Below are 24200 nucleotides of genomic sequence, written 5' to 3' on the forward strand. Positions count from 1 at the left end.
TCGCAGCAAAATGGGTCATAGTAGCTACGAAGTCAAAATGGCGGGATGTCCGAAGATAGAGAGAGCTTTCCTCTCGTGCACCTGGGTTTTATAGACAACAGTTCAAGTCCAGTAGGGTCTCCATTGGTGGGTTCATAGGTTAGCTTCAAATTGGCCAATCAAAAACGACAGTTCTCAAGCTTTTACTTAAGCATACATTATCCTTGGAGATGGGTACGTAATTTGCAACATTGTCTCTCGATTAGCTTACTCTCAGAGCCTCCATTGTCCGCACCTGCAAGTCGACCTTGAATTAAAGAGAAAATATGCCAGGCTGGCACTAACTTTAAGATAAGCATGTGAACAGTTTCTGTGGAAAAATACAGCTTCAAGCAGAAATACACGTTTAATAGCACAGTGGAAAAATACGAACATCTAAACCGTGAGACCAGGCAACTAGGCCAAAGCCTCCGCTAAAGTAATGCTAAGCTAAAACATTTCAAACAAGCAAACCGTAGCACACGTTTATGATTATGTCGGATTAGCGCAATTCTAATACACCACGTTATATAAAGCACACGTATAAATGATGGCAAATTACTCTGAGGGCCCATTTTGTCCCCGTACAATCTTTATTAGTTCGGTTAATATCACACATGATTGTTTCACACTACGTTTATGCGTTAATAAATCAAAACCTTCATTTTCTGCTTCATCAATCCCTCCTCTGATGACTACTTGTCATCACACAAATTTAGCCCACAAATTTTATTCCATTAAAATTCTGTCAGCTCCCTTTTCCTTTTAGTTCCCCTAGTTTGCGCTTTGTATTCTTCTGCCATTCTTTTCATTATTTTCTCCTCCTTTCTTCTTTTAATTTTCTCCATAATCATTATTATTCCCCTTTTTATTCCCCAAATTCCAAATACACAAATTATCACTATTAATATCCCTTCTATTATTTTCAATAATATTCCATTCCAAATTCCCCCAATCCAATGTCCCACTGAAGCAAGTCCCTTTCCAACCTTCTCCCACACTCCTGGTTCTTTCAGTTCTTTCAAATCTGCACTTTCTTTTGTCAGATTAGCAAGCATAGTTTTAATCTTCACACTATTATCCGGTATATAGGTGCAGCAGTGACGTGCACCAATCATTTTGCAAACGCCTCCATCCTTTGCTAAAAGAATGTCTAAAGCAAGCCTATTTTGAAGAGTCATAGCTCTTTCCGCTGCAAGTTCAGCATCCATCAGGATTATAGCACCTGAAAATTTTGTCAACATGTTATCCACTATAGTAGACAACTTTCTTATTTTGATGGAATTCAGCACAACTCCCAATGAAGGAATCATGGCTCCAAATATATCACCTACCACAGCAGCTGCGGTCTCTCTTTTCTGGATACGATGGGATCCAGATGTCTTTTGAATCATCGATACGTCATCCAGCTGATAAACCTTTGGAAACACTATACCCAAATAACATCTTCCCCACCATCCCTTTGGAAGACGATAATAGGCATTATGCCCACAAATGTAATACACCCCTGGAATGACAGGGTCAAGTCCGTCCATCATGAATGTCCATTTGGCCTTAAAGATAAACGTATGTTTGCATTCACTCGCTCCTACAAAAATATTGTCATAGTAAGATTCACCTCGATATATACAAAATTTCCCTACATGCCAAGCATCTAAAGCAATTTTCCCTTGTGTCTTTATAGCAGCAAAGTCATAGTTATCTACTGAAGTCCTCTTATGTAGTTCTTTTTCTAATTTCGCCTTCATTTGAGCCCTTCTATCATCTGTGCGATCTAAAAAGCTTATTTCTACAGCAGAGACGGAGCAAGTAAGGTTCTCCCTATGAGCATGAGCCGTTTCAAAAGGTTGCATTGGCTCGAAAAAGTCCCTCATAATTTTGTAATCCCAATATTTTGCAGTCTCGCTTAGCTGCGCTATTATAGGAACATAATCAAAGGTAACATCATAATTCGAGTAAAAATACTGTATGTTAGATTGACCATAAAACCTAGACATTACTATACTACATGTAATCCCATATGTAAGAGGCATGTGGTGATAAGTCACCCCTTCCTTTACTGATGTTGGTATCTGTGTACACACATAACAATCTTTCGCATCCATAGTCTCAACATACTCTGTTAATAAGCGATAGAAAACGTTATACGAAAGCTCTTTCTTATCATGCAAGAGCCTCTCATCCATTGCTAGCCTTTTCAATGGTGTTAGTTCAGTGACAGTAACAGGAACAATAGTAGAAGCAATAATAGTCTCATTCTCACCCTTTCCATGCATTCCAAACACAATTGCCATTATTATTATTACACATGTTAGTACCAAACCTATACACACGTATTTACAATATTTCTTTCTATTATTCTGCATAGCGTACCCAGGCATGATCTGTATAGAATCAGAGAGCTAGAAGCACTTATAAATGAAACTACTTAGCAATTCAGTTACAAAGCTGAACGAGCACAATGTTCACACCGTCTTCTTCAAAAGGCCAGTCACTTATCGGTTAGCAGCATTTGTCTCAATTCGGTTTAGCAATCTCTCAGCTGGTTGTTTGTCTCACGTTAGATTGCAGCAAGCAATACCATTTACTACCGTTTCAATCAACAGAGTCTATGAAACTTTTCTTTTCTATTGGTATCTCTTCTTCTTCTTCGTTCTCGATGCTTAGAGATACAAACTCATCAGTCCAATCATCATTGACTGCATATGCCCATTCAGGACCAGAATACCTCCTGTTCGGTATCCTTTTCCTTTTCAATTTTGCTTCCCTTTTCGACTCTGCTTCGCTGGTACTTTCCTCTTTTGTCAAATCTTTTTCTTCACTTGACGATTGATCCACAACAGTCACTTCTTTTCTTTTCTCTTTCACTTTCGGCCTTCCTCCTTCGTTCAAACTTTCTTTCCCCTTCTCTTTTATTGGTGAGATACTTAGTCTTCTTTTTGCACCGTGTCCGTTTGATGGACCTGCGATCTTTTCTGTAGAGTTTTGAACTCTCTCGTTCTGCTCTTCTTTGTCCCCACCTTCAGGGGAATCGGTCACGTTCTCTTTTTCCTTTTCTGTATCGTCTGTTTCTGGGAAAGCCCCCTTCTGCTCAGGCTCTCCTGCTTTCTCACTCTCTTCGAGCCCTTCGTCACCGTTACTTTCTTCAGGCTCTGTATCACTTTCAGCTGCTTCAGGTTCCTTGTCACCTTCAGCTGCTTCAGGCTTTTTGCTACCCTCAGCTGCTTCAGGCTCTTTGTCACCTGCAGCTTCGTCGTCGCTGTCTGAACTTTCTCCTTGGTCTTCCCCAAGTGAGTCGGACTCTTCGTTCTCCAATAATATCTCTTTTTCTCCTGCTGTTGCTTGTTCGCTTTCAGTTCGCTTTTGTTCTGTCTCAGCACTCGGCACCGCTTTATCAGGCACTGGTAGTTTCAGCGCTTCAACTTCCTCATCTGTGGGACACAACACCTTCTTTGTATGACTGGCGTGAATCCAGTTGGGAACCCCCGCGCACTTCACAGCGGTAGTTGTTGTCAGGATCACTTGGAAAGGGCCTTTCCAACGGGGTTCCAGACACGACTTCCTCACGTGCTTCTTTATCACGACCCAGTCACCTGCTTTCAGTGCGTGTCCTGGACCTTGGATCGGTGGCAAGGTGGTCGCTTCCACCTGGTGAGAGAAAGAGCGAACCACGTCAGCCAGACCTTTGCAGTAGTCTAACACCATATCATCTGTAATATTCAAAAGCATGTTTGCGGGAACTGCAGGAAGTCTCATAGCCCTGCCCATGAGAATTTCGTGCGGAGACAATCCAGTTTTTCTATCCGGAGTGTTTCTCATTGACATTAGCACTAAGGGCAATGCGTCAGGCCATTTCAAATTTGTTGATGCACATATTTTTGCCATTCTCGACTTCAGCGTACCATTCATCTGCTCCACCAGTCCTGATGCCTCAGGGCGATAGCTACAGTGCAGCTTTTGCTCAATGTTCAGTGCTTCGCAAAGTAACTTCATCACCTCGTTATTGAAGTGACTTCCCCTATCTGATTCTAAAGAGATCGGGAATCCGAAACGTGGTATCAACTCCCTCAATAATAGCTTGGCAACTGTAAGGCTGTCATTTCTACGTGTAGGGTATGCCTCAATCCAGTGACTAAAAATGCACACAATCACCAACACATATCTTAAACCTCCATGCACAGGCATCTCAATGAAGTCCATCTGCATACAACTAAAAGGACCGCTTGCCCTACCAATGTGGCTCGCGTTCACAACTGTTCCCTTTCCTGGGTTCATCTGCTGGCAAGTGACACATCGATGGCAAACTGCTTCTGCAGCTTGACGAAATCTGGGGTTAAACCAATCAGTTTTGAACAATCTTATCATGGCATCTCTCCCTAGGTGAGCTTGCCCATGATAGAACCGCGCAAGCTGTGATAAGAGACTATTTGGTAAAACACATTTTCCCTCATGTGAAACCCATAGCTCGTCTTGTCTCTTTATACATTGTGATTTAATCCAGGAATCTCTTTCATCCTCCCTGACATTATTCTGTAGTGCTTTTAGTTCTTCTATTGTATCTACAACCTTCAAAGCAAATGCTTCAGCTGGTTCGAGTTCTGGTTCACTTATTGTATTCCAATCATCCCTTAGCAATATACAGTTCAAAGCGCAAAATCTTGCGACTTGATCTGCATATGCATTTCCCAGAGACACATAGTCCTGTCCTTTCGTGTGAGCACTGCACTTTACCACTGCAACTTCAGCTGGCACTTGAATGGCATGTAACAACTCCCTTATTCTCTCCCCATTTTTCACTGGGGATCCTGAAGAAGTCAGGAAACCTCTCTGTGACCATAGTTGTCCAAAGTCATGCACAATCCCAAACCCGTATTGGCTATCAGTGTAAATGGTGACTTTCATCAATGCAGACAATTGACATGCTCTAGTAAGGGCTACAAGTTCTACTACTTGTGCAGAATAGACTCCTTGGAGCCATCCTGCTTCCAAGACCCCTGTTACAGTACATACAGCATATCCTGCCTTCAAAATTCCCATCCCATCTCTTAGACATGAACCATCAACAAAAAGAATTTGGTCATTTTCATCAAGTTTTGTATCTTTGATGTCCGGCCGGGGTTTTGTGCAAAATTCAGTCACCTGAAGGCAGTCATGTTCGACGTCTTCAGCGTTCTCAATTTCAGCATTTTCTCCAGGGAGCAAGGTAGCTGGATTCAACGTAGTGCACCTTTTCAGCTGCACATTCGGTGAGCCCAGAATTATCGTTTCATACCTTGTGAGTCTAGCTCCAGTCATGTGTTGCGTTCGGGAGCGGGTCAAAAGTATTTCAACTGAGTGAGGGACCATGACTGTTACTGGGTGTCCCATCACTATTCCTTCACTCTGAGTGAGGCTGATACCAACTGCTGCTACGGCGCGCAAACACCCTGGGAGTGCTGCTGCGACCGGATCCAAAGTAGCTGAAAAATACGCTACTGGTCTGTTTACGCCACCATGGGCTTGAGTCAAGACAGACAAAGAACATGCATCACGTTCATGACAAAACAATGTGAAAGTCTTTGTGTAGTCAGGCATACCTAAAGCTGGAGCCCTGCACATGCATTCTTTCAGTTCAACAAAAGCATCCATCTCGTCTCCTTTCAGCTCAATTTCATCCAAGGCATCCTTTTGGGTCAATTTCAGTAGGGGCTTTGCTAGAGACGAGAAGTTGGGAATCCACTGGCGACAATATCCCACCATTCCCAAAAACTTCCTCACCTCCTTCCTTGTCTTTGGTGGACTCATTTGGAGTATACTTGTAATTCTTTCCTTCATTATTCTCCGTGACCCTTTCTCTATTTGGTGACCCAAGTATTTCACTTTCTTCTGACAGAACTGTAATTTGGAAGGGGACACTTTATGTCCATTCCTTCCCAAATGATTCAACAAAGCAATGGTATCGGCTGTGCAGCCACTTTCTGTCTTTGATGCAACCAGTAAGTCGTCAATATACTGTACTAAGGTTGACTCGAATGGTAACTCTAACTCTTCCAAGTCTTTCTTTAGAACCTGATTGAATATCGAGGGTGACTCAGAGAACCCTTGAGGAATTCGACACCAACTGTATACTCTGTCTAGGAATTTGAAACAAAAGAGGAATTGGCTGTCCTCATGAAGAGGCACAGAAAAGAATGCTTGTGACAAATCGATGACTGAGAACCACTCAGCTTCGCAAGGGATCTGAAACATTATCACAGCCGGATTCGGTACGACAGGGCAGCACTTGATTATGATGTCATTTATTTTTCTCAAATCCTGTACAAGTCGGACTTTCCCACTTGGCTTTATTAGTCCCATTATCAGTGAATTACATGGGCTGCTTAATACCTCTTTCAGTACTCCCTGCTTCACGAATTCGTCAATAAGTTGGGCAACTTTCATGAGGGTATCTTGTGGCATGTGGTATTGTGGGGTCTGGGGAAAGATCGCATTGGGCTTTACCATCACTTTTACTGGTTCCACTCCTTTCATCAATCCCACCTCTTTCCCTGTCATGTCCCACACTTCCTTTCCGACTGTCTCCCGTAATTCTGCTGGGATATCTTCTTCAGTTATCATTGGTAAAAGACAAATCAGAGGATACTCTTCGTCAACTGTTTCTATCTCATCACCCTCTACACTGTCTTCTTCTTCCCCATCACTGCTCGTCTGTATTGTTATTCCCTCGTTCGAGCACATTATCGAACAACCCAACTTGCACAATAGGTCTCTTCCTAACAGTGCAATCGGGCTTGAGTCACATACTACAAACTGATGTACCCCTTGATAGTTACCAATGTTGACTGGTATCGGATCTGTTATTGGGTTCGTCAGATGCCTGTTTGCTACTCCCACCACTTGAACTGTCCTCCCCGAGAGTGGCAAATTTGGTACTTCACTGCTCTTAACAGTTGAACGTGTGGCTCCCGTGTCAACCAAGAATGAGACACGATGACCCATTACTCTTCCTTCTACGTACGGACCCCTTTGATCAACTTCTAGAGATGCCGCAAGCACACAATCTCCTTCCTCTTCTGAGCTTTCACTCTCCCATACATTGTTTATTCCGCTCTCACTGTGTAATGGGAACTGTTGTACTGTGCCGTGTGTGCTCATTACCTGACCCGTTACCTGTGGAGGAACCATCATTTGCTGCTGACTCATTGGTGCCAAAGGTATTTGCATTTGCTGATTAGGTACCAAAGGTAACTGCTGTTGCATCGGCTGCATCTGCGTCATCTGCACACGGGGCATCTGCATCTGCTGCGGCTGCATAGGTTGTAATCCCTGCAATTGATTTATGGTCTGAAAATTTGGGTTTGGATCTCTCATTTTCGGTCCTCTCATTGTCTGAAATGCATTGAGATCATTGTTTTGCTGACCAACACCTACACCTGCACCTGCACCTTCCTGCACCACCATCGGGCACTCGCGTTTCCAATGACCTACGTTTCCGCACGCGTGACACGGCATCACCTTCTTCATTGCCTGCACACCCGTCACAACAGTGTTCAAATCCGGACCATTATTCACAAAACCTCCTCTGCCTCTGCCTCTGGCCTGTGGTTGAAACGCCATGTTTCCCTGCAACTGCGGCTGCGGTTGCTGAAACGCCATGTTTCCCTGCAACTGCGGCTGCGGTTGCGGTACCTGCTGTTGGAACCCTTGCATCCCTGGCAACCCTTGCAGTCCTTGCAGACCTTGCAAGCCTGTCTGAGTCGCCTTAAGCTGCATCATCATCACCTTCTCTTTCAGCCTTTTCTGTTTCACCTCAATTTCGTCGCTACAGTATTTCGCATAAGTCAAGACTTCATCAATCGGTTTCGACTGCCAGCAGATCAAATGCGATTTTATCATCTGACTTATCTCTGGTCTCAGCCCTTCCACAAATCTGAACACAAAATGAAGCATATCTTTCGCCTCAATTGCTTCCGTGCCACTGTAATTCTTGAACGCCTTCAACAACCTCTCATAGTAACTATGAATCGATTCTTTAGCCTCTTGGGCAGTTCGATCAATTTTCTGCCAATCCACATTTTTCGCGGCAACCTTCGTCTTCAAATGCTCAATCACCTTATAGTACAGACACATCACCATAGGTGATGGTGCACCCGTCTCTCTGTCTCACTCTGGTTCACTTGTCGGCCAACCTACAGCTCTTTTGCAATCCTCCCACAAATCTGCCGGAACCACAATCTCGAATAAAGTGTTCAGGTCTTCCCAGAGACATTTGGCAAGCTTCACAAACCTATCAGTCTGTTGATACCATTCGATCGGCTTCTCCCTCAGTTTGGGAAAATCATTCGTAAAAGACTGAATATCGCTCCTGTGCCATGGTACATGTACTAATTTTCCCCCTGCTGTCTCCCTCATTGGTAACATAGTTACTGTATCACTACTCTGCGGTCTTTTCTCATTATGCTCTGTAACACTGTCCCTCCTCTTATCCTTCCTCTTTACCCATCTGCTTTCCCACTTGTCTAAGCACCTCCACACTTGGGCACTCTGCAACAATTCTCTAAGGTGTGCCTTCATGCCTGCTGATCTCATGTGTTCAAAATCTGTGGTCCCAAAATCCAACCTATAGCTCCTGCTCAAGTGTTTCGTCTTGCCTATGTCAATCCCGTTCCTGTCTGCTACTTCCTGCAAACTTTTATGTACCTTGTTTACCTCTTTCGTGATCTTTGGACATAGATACCTCAATTCCTCTTCCGTGTAGGATTCTAACCTGTTCACACCCATATTCCCTTCCACCAATTCTTGTGCTTCCATGTTCAGCCTCATCCTGCTCAAGTAATCGTCTCCTTTCCCACTGTCTGAACTTTGCGTGGAATTTAAACTGTTGAACCATTGTGTCAGCTGTTGCGCATTTACCCCCATCAGTGTAGCATTCACATCGACTGCCATCGATGGTTGCGGCAACTTTTCAGTATTCGATGTTAAAGGTATTATCAGTGGGGGGCTCGACCTCACCAGTGTTGACTGAGCGCATACGGGACTAAACTCCATCAAGGACCCGGACCCAGTTGGCTGAGTCGCTATCTGGGTTATCCCTGGAGTGTTTTCTATGCACCTTCTTTCTGTCCCATTCTGCAGCATTTGTCCCTGACTGCTCATACCTAAGTTAGGCTGACTATACAAAGGTACCACTGGACCTACAGTAATGGGCAGTGATATTGCATCTGGATTCTGTCCATTTCCTATATTCTGAGGCATGTTCATCCCCATATTATGGGTCATCATTGCCGGCATGCCCATCTGACTCCCCGTCATTTGAGCATGAACATTTCCTCCCTGCATCTGCTTTTGAGGCATCACAAACTGAGTTGATTCAGCTTGTGCCATTGTTGGGTTGTAACCATTCTGTACGCCCCTTACGGTCGGATCTAGAATCATTCCTCCACTGTTATCACTGCTGTAGTACCCTGGCATCTGCGGCTGATAATGTTCTGCTGGTTTCAACACGGGCACATCTGGATACATTCTCCTGACCTGCGGTATCTGCGGGGTGAGCAGTAAACTCGGATCCTTAGAATCCCGATGGTGCTCCTGGATTCTGCGTTTCACTGTTCTGTACCGATGCCGGAGGGGCAGAACTGGTACTTGGACCTTGTCCATTCTCTGCATAAGGCGGTGGACGGTCGTTTAGCAATTGCATTATCAACTCCTCATCCTCTAACTCCTCTTCTCTTCTCAACTTTTCCTCATCCTCTCTGTCCTTCGAACACTTCCTGTCTGTTTTACAGGTAGCTTTCTTACCTGTCTCCTCTTCATCCTTAGTAATTGCTGGAAACAATTTTATTCCCTGCAATACATCTGACCTCCACACCTTCTGCGCATTATCCCACCTAGCATCCGCTAGTGTCTTTTCTACCTTCCTCATCCTTGTTTCAAACTTGTTCTTCTGTTGCTGTCTAGCCATTAATTCCCAGATTGCTAGAGCCTCAAACTGTGCTGGCCTTGGAGGCACCTTCATGTCGTACATCGCAAATCTCAAATTCTCTAGGATCCTTATATTGAATGTCCCATGTATCGGGAACGCTACGCTCCCATGTTTCTCTGTCAGTTTGTGCCATTGCTTTAGCCAAAGACACGGAGCTACCCCTTTTTCCTCCATTACAATGTAAGCTGGTGTACCTTCGGGTGGCGTCTCCTCTCCTACGCTCGCTTTAATGTAAGACTCCCCCTTCATCGCACTCCTAAATGCTTTAAGGAATTTCATTTTCACGTCTTTTATTTCACCAAATTTATAGTCAATAGGTCACTTTTATTCCACAAAGTTTGTAATCAATAGGTGACTTTAATTCCCGGAATACTCTTCACCTGCCTTTCCCCTTCCAATCGAGTCCCACGGACTGCGTCCAATCCGTGCGTGACCCTTCTCTCCAACCAACCTATCCCAGCGCGGCTCCTAGTGACGTCACACTCACACCCACTGCGGCTGACAAAGCCTCGCGGCTAGTCCTCCTTCACTCAGTTCCTCCCGTAACAACTTTTTGCATGTATCGCGAGCTACCAAAAACTAAAACAGATCTGTCGGTTTACTACAGGAAGGGTAACACAATCGCTTCAGGACCTTAGGGACTTTTCACTAACCTCGGCCACTATTCGATCTCTTTCACCAGCCTCGGCCGCTATTCGGTCTTTCTCAGTCCCCACATTCGCAAGCAAATCTGACCCGCAGACCTACTCCAACTTGTCAATGATCTGTTCTAGTGCACTTAGAATCTTGTCAAAGCCCGAAGTCGAAGTTCCTATCACTCCCTAACACACGTACCCACTCGTTGACCACGCCCGATCAACCTACTAAACCGCCCAGACCACAACATGGATCAACATACTCCGGAGTCTCTTGACCTCGCAGGGCCCGCCTCAATAACAACAACCACGTGGACCTCTTTATGCACAAAGCGCCAGACACATATGAAGTTCGACGACTTCCCTACTCTCACACTCGGAGCCGCACCTCCGCTATCTCTATGAAGTTCGACGACTTCTCTACTTCTACACTCGGAGTCGCACCTCCGCTATCCTTAAAAGAAAACCCTCGCAACCTTTTCACACACTCTGCGGCAATAAGCTGTGCAAGCGCAAAACCCTAACTTCACTCATACCATCACTAGTACCGCCAATGCTGTTTCCACATCTCCTTTCTCTCCATACGCAAGCTTCGAGATCCCGGGAAAGTCGCGGTGGACCTAGCCCATCATCATCTTGTCAATTATTTTCATCCAAGAAAATCTAATTCAACTTCTCGAATGAGGCCTCAAAATGCGTAACCGCTAATCCAACACCATGTACTTTAATAGTACAGGGTCCCAAAAGACGAAACCGTCCTCTGCTACCATCTACTGATAGAGCGGTCCGTACTAATAATTTACCTGTGTTCGGACGCTCTTTAGGCCGATGAATCTTTTGACTTTGTGGGAACACTCTGTACTCTTAATCGATCAATCGCACCAGATCAATAATCAATAACGAACATAAGCAACACCTTGAACGACATAACACTTTACAATCAATCCAGAATACATTTCGGCGAACCCTGACCTTTCAGTCAGGAATAACCACACCAGTTTATTGCAAAGTTAGTGGATTTATTTCCCTATATTAACAAAGCTAGCACAATATAAATGTGTCTCAACACCAAATGATAAACATAAATGAACATTAATAGCTGTCCATAACGTCGAAACAAGTGTAATCTATGTAGCATTTGAATCACAAGACATTCGATAATGGCAATGCAAAGCACTAATACGATAATCTGCAATGGGCTAATTGCATACATTTAGTCAGCATAACAAGACCTCAAATTGCATCGTGCGGCATATGGAATCCTCATCTAACCTCAAATTAGCATCAGCATGTGGGACTTCATGCAAAAACAATTTAACAACATCAATTTAGAAAACTCCTAGCTAGGGTCCTTATCAAAATCAGCAGTTGGTTACCTAAAAGAAACACAATGCAATTTTACAATTTCCTTTCATAATTACCAATTCCGATCAGCAATCAATGAAGTCTTCGTCTCACAGGTATCGTTTTCTCGATCAGCATAGGGCCGGGACGAAAAGGGCAAAGGTGAACGGGGCAATTGCCTCACGGCGGCAAGATAAGATTACTACTTCATGCAAAGGGGCAAATCAAAGTTAAAGTCTCTAGGGCAAGAATCATCAAGGTCTCTTTCTCTCGATTAGAGAAAGACTCAAAGTCTCTCAAAATGGCGTCGCAGCAAAATGGGTCATAGTAGCTACGAAGTCAAAATGGCGGGATGTCCGAAGATAGAGAGAGCTTTCCTCTCGTGCACCTGGGTTTTTATAGACAACAGTTCAAGTCCAGTAGGGTCTCCATTGGAGGGTTCATAGGTTAGCTTCAAATTGACCAATCAAAAACGACAGTTCTCAAGCTTTTACTTAAGCATACATTATCCTTGGAGATGGGTACGTAATTTGCAACATTGTCTCCCGATTAGCTTACTCTCAGAGCCTCCATTGTCCGCACCTGCAAGTCGACCTTGAATTAAAGAGAAAATATGCCAGGCTGGCACTAACTTTAAGATAAGCATGTGAACAGTTTCTGTGGAAAAATACAGCTTCAAGCAGAAATACACGTTTAATAGCACAGTGGAAAAATACGAACATCTAAACCGTGAGACCAGGCAGCTAGGCCAAAGCCTCCGCTAAAGTAATGCTAAGCTAAAACATTTCAAACAAGCAAATCGTAGCACACGTTTATGATTATGTCGGATTAGCGCAATTCTAATACACCACGTTATATAAAGCACGCGTATAAATGATGGCAAACTACTCTGAGGGCACATTTTGTCCCCGTACAATCTTTATTAGTTCGGTTAATATCACACATGATTGTTTCACACTACGTTTATGCGTTAATAAATCAAAACCTTCATTTTCTGCTTCATCAATACCTATCAGTTATCTTTAAACACAGCGCCACCCACCAAAGTCTGCGCCAGTTGCAGCTGCACCGGTCGCACCGCGCTTAAGCCGGCCCTGAGTGAATGTGTGAGAGGTGGAAGCGGAGGGGACTGGAGAGCGAGGGAGTTAGAGGGAGACTTTGGGAGACTGGAGCACGAGCTGCTGTGAGAGAGCTGGAAGGGCCAACGAGCATGGAGTTCGTCCAAAGAAAATGTCAAATATTTAATTGAGCTCATTACCGTAATTTCTATAAACGCTCATAATTCCAACATCCTCTGGCGCGTCCAAATTCGGGAGGAGGCCGAGCCAGGATTAATTCAAGTGAATGCAAGCGGTGCGTGGAGGGAGCTGTGGGGGAGCCAGGATCCCCCAGTCCTAGCCAGTACCTGCCTTTCACCTAGAGGGGACCCCACTCCTTGGCCACCCTGAGGCTTGTAGCAGGAGCCGCTGTCTGCGCGCATCACGTGGTGAGCAACCCCCCTGGGGGCGGCTGAACCCCAGATCCGTCCCAGCTGTTCCAGCCCCCCGTGGGATGCTGCTGGCCGGACCTGCGAGAAGAGTCAATCCTGGGCTGCTCTGAGCCCGGAGATCCTGCCTCCTGTCACAACAAGCCTGTTACATCTACCTTCTTCCCAGCTGTGCGGCTCCTACCCCGGCCAGTGATGCGTTTCTCTGCCCTCATTTGCGGTTTGTTACACAGGGCATCATTGGCATGGTCTCCCCTAGCTTCTTGACCCGAGACCTCCCAAGTTCTTGACCTATTTTTGCTGCCTTTGGGGATCTTGGCTCTTCGCCACTGCTGGCCAGTGCTAAGGTGCAGCTGCTCTGTCCTCTAACATGTAACATTGGCTTCTCCACAATTGGCACATTTGATTTACCACTAAGTCCCTAGTAAAGTGCACTGGAGGTGCCAGGGCCTGTACATCAAATGCTACTAGTGAGCCTGCAGCACTGGTTGTGCCACCCACACGAGTCGCCCTGTACACATGGCTCAGACCTGCCACTGCAGTGTGTGTGTGTGCAGTCTGGCACTGCCAATTCAACCTGGCACCAGGCCTAAACCTTCCGTTTTACTGCATATAAGTTACTCCTAAGGTAGACAGGGTAGATAAAACATTCCATAGGCACTTTCCAGTTTAACATGTCCAGACACTGATAAACTGCTGATTTGGTTTCTCACTATTGGAAGGCCTATCTCTCCCAGTGGTAGAAGTGTAGCGGCAGATTCAGCCAATGGCAGAAGTGTAGCGGCAGATACAGTCAATGGCAGAAGTTGTGCGGCAGATACAGCCAATGGCAGAAGTTGTGCGGCAGATACAGCCAATGGCAGAAGTGTAGCGACAGATGCAGCCAACGGCAGAAGTGTAGCTGCAGATACAGCCAACGGCAGAAGTGTAGCGGCAGATGCAGTCAATGGCAGAAGTGTAGCATCAGATGCAGCCAATGGCAGAAGTGTAGCGGCAGATACAGCCAATGACAGAAGTGTAGCGGCAGATACAGCCAATGGCAGAAGTGTAGTGGCAGATACAGCCAATGACAGAAGTGTAGCGGCAGACACAGCCAATGGCAGATGTGAAGCAGCAGATACAGCCAATGGCAGAAGTGAAGCAGCAGATACAGCCAATAGTAAAAGTGTAGAAGCCAATGGCAGAAAAGAAAGCAGCAGACAGGAAAGCTCAAGCAGGGTTCACAGATAGACCCATACCATAGCACCTGAGTAATAGCAGCAGCAAAGCACACACCAACAACACCTACGCTTCATGTTGCAACAAAAGGAACAGGGACGTTTAAAGGGTGTTTGGTATATGGTAACCTTAACAATGATTACATAGGGCCACTAAGGGCAAGAAACTAAAGTGTTTTCTCATAGACACAGGATGGGAAAAAGTCCTTTAATACGTCAGCCCCATTCAGCCCACACACCGTCACTCACGCCACACCAGAACTCAAAGTAGATTGGTGGCAAACCGTGGCAGCTCCAGCCACTCTGACTGGTTGTGTTTAAGTAGAAAGTCACTTCCTCAGCCTACCCAAGGTCTGGAAGATGTTCATTAACGAAAAGCAAAGAAGTTAGCTATCCCAACACAAACCAATGCTGCCTTGCCCTTACAATGTTATTGAGCATGTAATGTGAACACCACTCAAAGAGCCATGTGACTGAGAGCACAACTACTGATCATGGGAGCAGGTTCTACCCATTCTCATGACAAATAGTTGGAGGACCTTTTCAAGTAATGTCTATGGCAGACGTTTCTCTGCTGAGCTAAGAGGTCTCCAACTTTTCTCGCTTACGAATGCCAAGATGGAATCGAGGCATAGGTACCATTGCAGACCAGACGAGCTGCGCATCTTGGCACGACATATGAGTAGGGCTCCCGGTTTTATGGTATTTATTTTTTAACATTTCCCTCTGTATTTATACATATTTATTTTTGGCCATTTTAGTGGTATTTATCCATATTCATTTTGATTAATAAATTGTTATATTTCCACATTTATTTAACTAATAAACATGCGCTCATACTATGATGCCTGTCACATTTTAGCAAATGAAGCAGCAATTATAGCAAACCTGCAGCCATAGGTAAATGTCAGCATTGTACTACAAATATTTGTAACATATGCCTTTATTTAGGGAAATGTCACCGGTCTTTAATTCCCATGCTGTCTATCTGCTCAGATGTTGTCCTGGAATTCACTAAAGGCTGCAGGGAGGATTACTCACAAGAAGCACAATTTTCAGTATTTTTCTGCTTTAAAAAAATATATACAGGGAGGAAAGATATTGTTTCTGTCCGTATTTATCCGTAAAAATGAGAAAAAACGGAAAGCTGGGAGCCTTACATATGAGTACACACTTGTGCCCACTTCAGGATGGCAGACACATCATTGCATGAGATAATCTTATTTCACCCATGCAATCCTTTGTCTGTGTTTGCGACACAACAGCATCCGCCCATGGCAAGCCTGTGAGCTGCAGGGGGGTGATTTCCAAGCATCTTTACCCTCACAGCTGAGAAAAACCCCACAACGCCATTGACGTAATGGGAGGAAGTGAAATGAGAACAAGTGGGGTTTTTGGGGATTGTTTCTTCACTAACACGCAGTAGAAACACATTTCTGGTTATTAGGTGTGGTTTCTTCCTAAAGTTACACCCATCCTCCTCTGGCAGCTGCACTTAGCTTTATCTAAAAGTTATAGGGACATATTTTCCAAAAATTGCTTTCTTGAGAGAGTAATAACCAAGGCCAGATGGGATCCAGATGTAAAGAAAACCATGCGAGAGTGGCATAAGGGCAGCTCTATAAGGCACGGAGAGGGGACGGGCGGAGTGAGGGATGGCGCTTTCCAGAGGGAGCACTGAGGCAGCACCACTCTGAGGCCTAGAGACTCATGCACCTTCATCCATATCTTTATTGATGCTTCCTGTGAGTGCTGTACTAGGCAGATTCCAACTAGGGCTCTGCAGGGTTTCAGGTATTTACTTCTACACCTCCACAAGTTGTGGAAAGGTCTATGCAAACTTTATGGAGCTTTAAGAAATGTGCACTTTGTTCAAGAATGTGGGTGTGAATTTGTCCTGAGCAGGTGGGGTCTGCTCTGTTTATCCTTCTCAACGCTTGGTCCATCGAATCCATTCAGGGTAATTCAATGGGCTCCGACCCGAGTGGGACGAGCCCCTGGCACCTACAGAGCCGACGGAACTGAACGAGGGGTCATAGGATGGTGAATGATAAGATGCTATCGTCATAGAGATGGCCTTGAAAACCACCAGGAGGACTTCGAAGTCTTCATGTGAGAGCATCTTGCATATGGACTATTTGATTTGGGTGAATTTAATGTAGGGATGTGTGACATTGTGGTAGTTTGTTTGGTGTTGTTAATTTGTTGTTTGTTATTCATGGCTTCTATAGGAAGCCTCTAACATTTACAATAAAATCTCCATCTGGTAACTCACTGCTATGACGCAGCAACAGTTGATAACAAAACTGCTTACCCGCTGTGGCGCAGTCACAAAGGTCTTCCAGATCAGGCTGACAGGGCTCTCCGAGAGGCGGTCAGTACAGCTCTGCTTGTCTGCTTTGACTGAAAGAAGAAAACACAGCCTAGGTTCCTGCCAGTGACTCAGCCACGCACAGAGCTGGGTATCGCAGGTCTTTATTAGTTGGCATGCAAACGTGAACTCAACATTCTAAACCTGCATTCACTTCACCACACTCTAAAACTTACGTCACAGTTCTACGGAGTCCATCAGGAGCCAAGAAAGCTCTGTCATTCATAACTCACACAACATTACACATACCACTTGCAAGGGGTAGATCATTTTGGGGGCCATGGATAACATAAAATTACAGATGGGTAGGCACTGGCCAGTTTTGACTGCTGATGTGAGAGCTCTGTGTGCTATTGTCAGGGTGTTTAGTGCTCTTAAAATGCCCTGGGTTTGAGTTTTGTGATGTTTTGTCACCACTATTGCTGCTGAATGCCCAACCTGTGCATGCTCACAGCATGACTGCGCTTCAAGGGATGGGTGGGGCACCGGAAGAACAACGCCATCTCTGTGCACAAAACGTGAGTGACCAAGGCCAAATGCGATTAATGCAAGAAGACCAAGGGCCAGATTTACAATGTTTTGGCGCAGGGCAGCACCGCAAGCCTTCCCCCTGTGCTGCCCTGCGTCAAAAAACAAAAGGGCAGGAATGCACTGTATCTACGAGATACATCCTTCTGTCCATTCCTGTCCTGTACGAGGGTGCCTGCGTTGCGGTGATGATTGTTTTTGTGCAGGAAGGGGCACCCTACTGCCCAAAAACAATCCCAAGAGGTGTTTTCTTGCTCTTGCAGCACACATAGAAAGAGGAAAAACCAGGGAGAAATAAAGATATTTCTCCCGTTGTGCCACTTCTACGCCACCCATTGGGTGGCGTCGGGTTTTGACACATTCCCTGGTTTAGGAAACCTTGCAAATCTGGGAATGCGTCAAAATCCATGGGTGCTGCATGGGAGCACCAACACAACACCCATGGAACGCCTCCTTGACGTAAAGTAAAGTAACGCAGTGACTGCCACTGTTTTGCCTTACTCCATATCTACAAGGCCATGTAAAGCCATGCAAAGTTGCTTTGTGTGGCGTTGTAGCTATGGGTCAGCAGCTTGTGCGTACAATGTGTCAAAAAAAGTGAAGCATCGGCGGTGCAGGCCGCTTGTGACTCTGGGCCCAATTGTGTTTTTGTAATGTCATGCACCTCAGAGCCACAAACTCCACTCATTCCACTGTTCTCCTGCATGCTACAGACTCTCCCCCTTTGATCCTGTGTGGGCAGAACGGTGAAGCCATCCATCTGTAACCACTGGAGAGTGCCGCTGTCCCTAGCAGCACTGGGCTTGTCCACTGAAGGCCCTGGCACGGGTGTACGACTCATCTTCATCGATGGTGAATGTTCTACTGCTTCTTCGCTGCAGAGGTACAAGCGGGGGGACTTTGTTTTATCGCTGTCGGTGTCAAAGGAGCACCCATTACATCTCCATCCCTCTGCCCAGCACACGCAGAAACCCACGATACTCAAGGAGGGCACACCCGCTGGGATTTAAAATTTATAAAAAACAGTCACTGGCAAAGTCCACTGGGTTGGCTGCTGTAGTGTGCGTGGAGGAAGAGAGTATGTCGAAGTGCATGTGGTCTTACGCAATATGTTAAGATGTTACAGAAAATAGGTTACCCCTTAGGGCCATGGTCTGGTTCAAGGACATTTTTTGTGGTTTGTTTTTTTGTGGTTTGTTTCATGGTAGCTTCCCACAAACCTTTCCCTTTAACCCTAAGAGAGTTCAGCATTATTGGAATACTCCACAGCTACCTGTGGGGCTGAACGTGGCCATCTACGGTGGTCTCAAACATTTCCATCCTCTCTGAAGTTCATACCATCTGCATAGACCACTGGAAGTCAATAACTGGATCACCAGATAAAGCTTCTGCCATCTGCACATATCTACTGGAGATCAATAACTGGGTTATTCAAGGATGCAGCCACCCTCTCATGATGCTACGAACATGTACTAAAGATGCTTGACTTCTGAGAATTACTAGCATGCTGCCTCAAAGATGATTCTGCCCTCCCCACACCTCCTCTGAATATTAATAACTTATTGCCTCAAAGATGATTCTACCCTTTTCAGGTCTCCTCTGAATATTAATAACTCACCAACTCAAACATGATTCGGCCCTCCACAGATACCATCTGTAGGCCAATGAATCAATTTCATCTTTATTTGGTTTACAATAGAAAACTATAAAAGCATTACGAACTTCCTACATACGCCAGTTACATAAAAGAAAATAAAGATTAAACTATACAATGAACTTGTCCAATCTATGCACTTACCAGTCTTCATATCAGCAAATAAAAGACAGCTCGCAAAAGTTCATTATCTAAATACCCCAAAGACAATACTGCCCCCTCCAGGTGCCAACTAGAGGTCACTATGTAAATGCTTGAACGATGTCTGTGTCCTCCTAAGGGACAGCAAGAACTTGTGTGGCTAATTTGAAGCACATTGTTGAATCCCAGGATGCCTGGACATTCCCGAGTCTCTGTGTGGATACACATTTTTGAGTCCTGGGGTTGATGAACATTCCTGAGTCTCAGTATGGGTACAAGTTGTTGAGGCCCAGGATGGATGGACATTCCTGAGCTTAGTATGGAGGCACATCGTTGAGGCTCAGGATGGATTGAGATTCCTGAGCTCAGTGTGGATACATATTGTTGAGGTCCAGGATTGATGGACATTCCTGAGTCTCAGTATGGATAAACATTGTTGAAGCCATGGATACACATTGTTGAAGCTCAGGATTTATGGACATTCCTGACTCTCCATAAGAATACTATTTGTTGAGGCTGAGGATGGATGGACATTCCTGAGTCTCAGTATGGATACACATTGTTGAGGCTGAGGATTGATGGACATTCCTGAGTCTCAGTATGGATACACATTGTTGAGGCCCAGGATCGATGGACATTCCGGAGGCTCAGTACGGATACACATTGTTGAAGCTCGGAATGAATGGACAGTCCTGCGTCTCAAAATGGATACACATTGTCGAGGCTCAGGATTGATGGACATTCCCGACTCTCCATAAGAATACTATTTGTTGAGGCTGAGGATTGATGGACACTCCTAAGTCTCAGTACGGATACACATTGTTGAAGCTCAGAATGAATGGACAGTCCTGCGTCTCAAAATGGATACACATTGTTGAGGCCCAGGATCGATGGACATTCCTGAGTCTCAGTATGGATACACATTGTTGATGCTCAGGATCGATGGACATTCCCAACTCTCCATAAGAATACTATTTGTTAAGGCCAAAGATTGATGGACATTCCTGAGTCTCTGTATGGAGATACATTATTGAGATCCAGGACAAATGGACAGTCCTGAGGCTCAGTATAGATACACATTGTTGAGGCTCAGGATGAATGGACAGCCATGAGTCTCAGTATGGACACATATTGTTGAGGCCCAGGACTGATGGACATTCCCGACTCTCCGTAAGGATACTATTTGTTGAGGCCGAGGATCGATGAACACTCCTGAGTCTCAGTATGGATACACGCTGTTGAGGCCCATGATGGATGGACATTCCTGAGTCGCAGTATGGATACACATTGTTGAGGCTCAGGATGGATTGACATTCCTGAGTCTTAGTATGTATACTCATTGTTGAGGCCCAGGGTTGATGGACATGCCTGAGTCTCAGTGTAGCCACACGTTGTTGAGACCCAGGATGAATGGACATTCCTGAGTCTCACTATGGATACACATTGTTGAGGCTGAGGACTGATGGTCATTCCTGAGACTCAATCTGGATATACATTGTTCAGGCTCAGGATGAATTGACAATCCTGAGGCTCAGTATGGATACACATTGTTGAGGCAGAGGATTGATGGACATTCCTGAGTCTCAGTATGGATACACATTGTTGACGCTCAGGATTGATGGGCATTCCTGACTCTCCGTAAGGATACTAATTGTTGAGGCTGAGGATTGAGGGACATCCCTGGGTCTCAGTATTGAGACACATTATTGAGGTCCAGGATGAATGAACAGTCCTGAGTCTCAGTTTAGAAACACATTGTTGAGGTTCAGGATGAGTGGACAATCCTGAGTCTCAGTATTGATACACATTGTTGAGGCCCAGGATGGGTGGACATTCCTGAGTCTCCATGGGCATACACATTGTTGAGGCCCAGGGCCCATGGAATTTCCTGAGTCTCAGTATGGATACACATTGTTGAGACCCCAGATGGATGGACATTCCTGAGTCTCAGTATGGATGGACATTGTTGGGGGTCATGATGGATGGACATTCCTGAGTTTCAATATGGATACACACTGGTGAGGCTCAGGATCGATCGACATTCCTGACTCTCCATGAGTATACCATTTGCTGAGGTGCAATATGAGTACACATTTTTTAGGCCCGGGATTGATGGGAATTCCTGAGTCTCAGTATGGGTACTCATTGTTGAGGCCCAGGATGGATGGACATTCCTGAGTATCAGTATGGATACACCTTGTTGAGGCTCAGGATGGACGGATATTCCTGAGTCTCAGTATGTATACTCATTGTTGAGGCCCAGGATTGATGGACATTTCTGAGTCTCAGTATGGATACCAATGTTGAGGACCAGGATGGATGAACATTCCTGAGTTTCAGTATGGATACCGTTGTTGAGGCCCAGGATGGATGGACATTCCTGAGCTCAGTATGGGTACACATTGTTGAGGCTCAAGATGGATGGACATTCCTGAGTCTCAGTATGGATACACATTGTTGAGGCTGAGGATTGATGGACATTCCTGAGTCTCAGTATGAATACATGCTCTTGAGGCCCAGGATGGATGGACATTCCTGAGTCTCAGTATGTGTACACATTATTGAGGTCCAGGATGGATGGACATTCCTGAGTTCAGTATGGGTACACATTGTTGAGGCCCAGGATGGATGGACATTCCTGAGTCGCGGTATGGATACACATTGTTGAGGCTCAGGATGGATTGACATTCCTGAGTCTTAGTATGTATACTCATTGTTGAGGCCCAGGGTTGATGGACATGCCTGAGTCTCAGTGTAGCCACACGTTGTTGAGACCCAGGATGGATGGACATTCCTGAGTCTCACTATGGATACACATTGTTGAGGCTGAGGACTGATGGTCATTCCTGAGACTCAATCTGGATATACATTGTTCAGGCTCAGGATGAATTGACAATCCTGAGGCTCAGTATGGATACACATTGTTGAGGCAGAGGATTGATGGACATTCCTGAGTCTCAGTATGGATACACATTGTTGACGCTCAGGATTGATGGGCATTCCTGACTCTCCGTAAGGATACTAATTGTTGAGGCTGAGGATTGAGGGACATCCCTGGGTCTCAGTATTGAGACACATTATTGAGGTCCAGGATGAATGAACAGTCCTGAGTCTCAGTTTAGAAACACATTGTTGAGGTTCAGGATGAGTGGACAATCCTGAGTCTCAGTATCGATACACATTGTTGAGGCCCAGGATGGGTGGACATTCCTGAGTCTCCATGGGCATACACATTGTTGAGGCCCAGGGTCCATGGAATTTCCTGAGTCTCAGTATGGATACACATTTTTGAGACCCCAGATGGATGGAGATTCCTGAGTCTCAGTATGGATGGACATTGTTGGGGGTCATGATGGATGGAGATTCCTGAGTCTCAGTATGGATACACACTGGTGAGGCTCAGGATCGATCGACATTCCTGACTCTCCATGAGTATACCATTTGCTGAGGTGCAATATGAGTACACATTTTTTAGGCCCGGGATTGATGGGAATTCCTGAGTCTCAGTATGGGCACTCATTGTTGAGGCCCAGGATGGATGGACATTCCTAAGTATCAGTATGGATACACCTTGTTGAGGCTCAGGATGGACGGATATTCCTGAGTCTCAGTATGTATACTCATTGTTGAGGCCCAGGATTGATGGACATTTCTGAGTCTCAGTATGGATACCATTGTTGAGGACCAGGGTGGATGAACATTCCTGAGTTCCAGTATGGATACCGTTGTTGAGGCCCAGGATGGATGGACATTCCTGAGCTCAGTATGGGTACACATTGTTGAGGCTCAAGATGGATGGACACTCCTGAGTCTCAGTATGGATACACATTGTTGAGGCTCAGGATTGATTGACATTCCCGACTCTCCATAAGAATACTATTTGTTGAGGCTGAGGATTGATGGACACTCCTAAGTCTCAGTATGGATACACATTGTTGAGGCCCAGGATGGATGGACATTCCTGAGTCTCAGTATGTGTACACATTATTGAGGTCCAGGATGGATGGACATTCCTGAGTTCAGTATGGGTACACATTGTTGAGGCCCAGGATGGATGGACATTCCTGAGTCGCGGTATGGATACACATTGTTGAGGCTCAGGATGGATTGACATTCCTGAGTCTTAGTATGTATACTCATTGTTGAGGCCCAGGGTTGATGGACATGCCTGAGTCTCAGTGTAGCCACACGTTGTTGAGACCCAGGATGGATGGACATTCCTGAGTCTCACTATGGATACACATTGTTGAGGCTGAGGACTGATGGTCATTCCTGAGACTCAATCTGGATATACATTGTTCAGGCTCAGGATGAATTGACAATCCTGAGGCTCAGTATGGATACACATTGTTGAGGCAGAGGATTGATGGACATTCCTGAGTCTCAGTATGGATACACATTGTTGAGGCCCAGGATGGATGGACATTCCTGAGTCGTAGTATGGATGCACGCTGTTGGCACCCAGGATGGATGGACATTCCTGAGTCTCAGTATGGATACAAGCTGTTGAGGCTCAGGATGGATGGACATTCCTGAGTCTCAGTATATGTACACATTGTTGAGGCCCAGGATGGATGGACATTCCTGAGTCTCAGTATGTGTACACATTGTTGAGGCCCAGGATGGATGGACATTCCTGAGTCTCAGTATGTGTACACATTGTTGAGGTCCAGGATGAATTGACATTCCTGAGTCTCAGTATGGATACACACTGTTGAGGCCCAGGATGGATGGACATTCCTGAGTCTCAGTATGGATACACACTGTTGAGGCCCAGGATGGATGTACATTCCTGAGTCTCAGTGTGGATACATGTTGTTGAGACCCAGGATGGATGGACATTCC

General features: G+C 45.4%; 1 protein-coding gene across 1 annotated transcript in view; it reads right to left on the minus strand.

The window, feature by feature from the left end:
- Positions 1-2285: 2285 nt before the first annotated feature.
- LOC138249842 (neurofilament medium polypeptide-like) overlaps positions 2286-24200 on the minus strand; it is a 60031-nt gene continuing 38116 nt past the window's right edge. The window contains exons 3-4 of the mRNA XM_069203997.1: positions 16976-17064; positions 2286-3666 (exon numbers count right to left, since the gene is read on the minus strand). Of these exons, the coding sequence (XP_069060098.1) occupies positions 2614-3666; positions 16976-17064 (1142 nt within the window). The 3' untranslated portion in view covers positions 2286-2613. The remainder of the gene's footprint in view (positions 3667-16975; positions 17065-24200) is intronic.

The sequence above is a fragment of the Pleurodeles waltl genome, chromosome 8, assembly GCF_031143425.1.
Source record: "Pleurodeles waltl isolate 20211129_DDA chromosome 8, aPleWal1.hap1.20221129, whole genome shotgun sequence".
In the NCBI taxonomy this organism is placed as follows: domain Eukaryota; kingdom Metazoa; phylum Chordata; class Amphibia; order Caudata; family Salamandridae; genus Pleurodeles; species Pleurodeles waltl.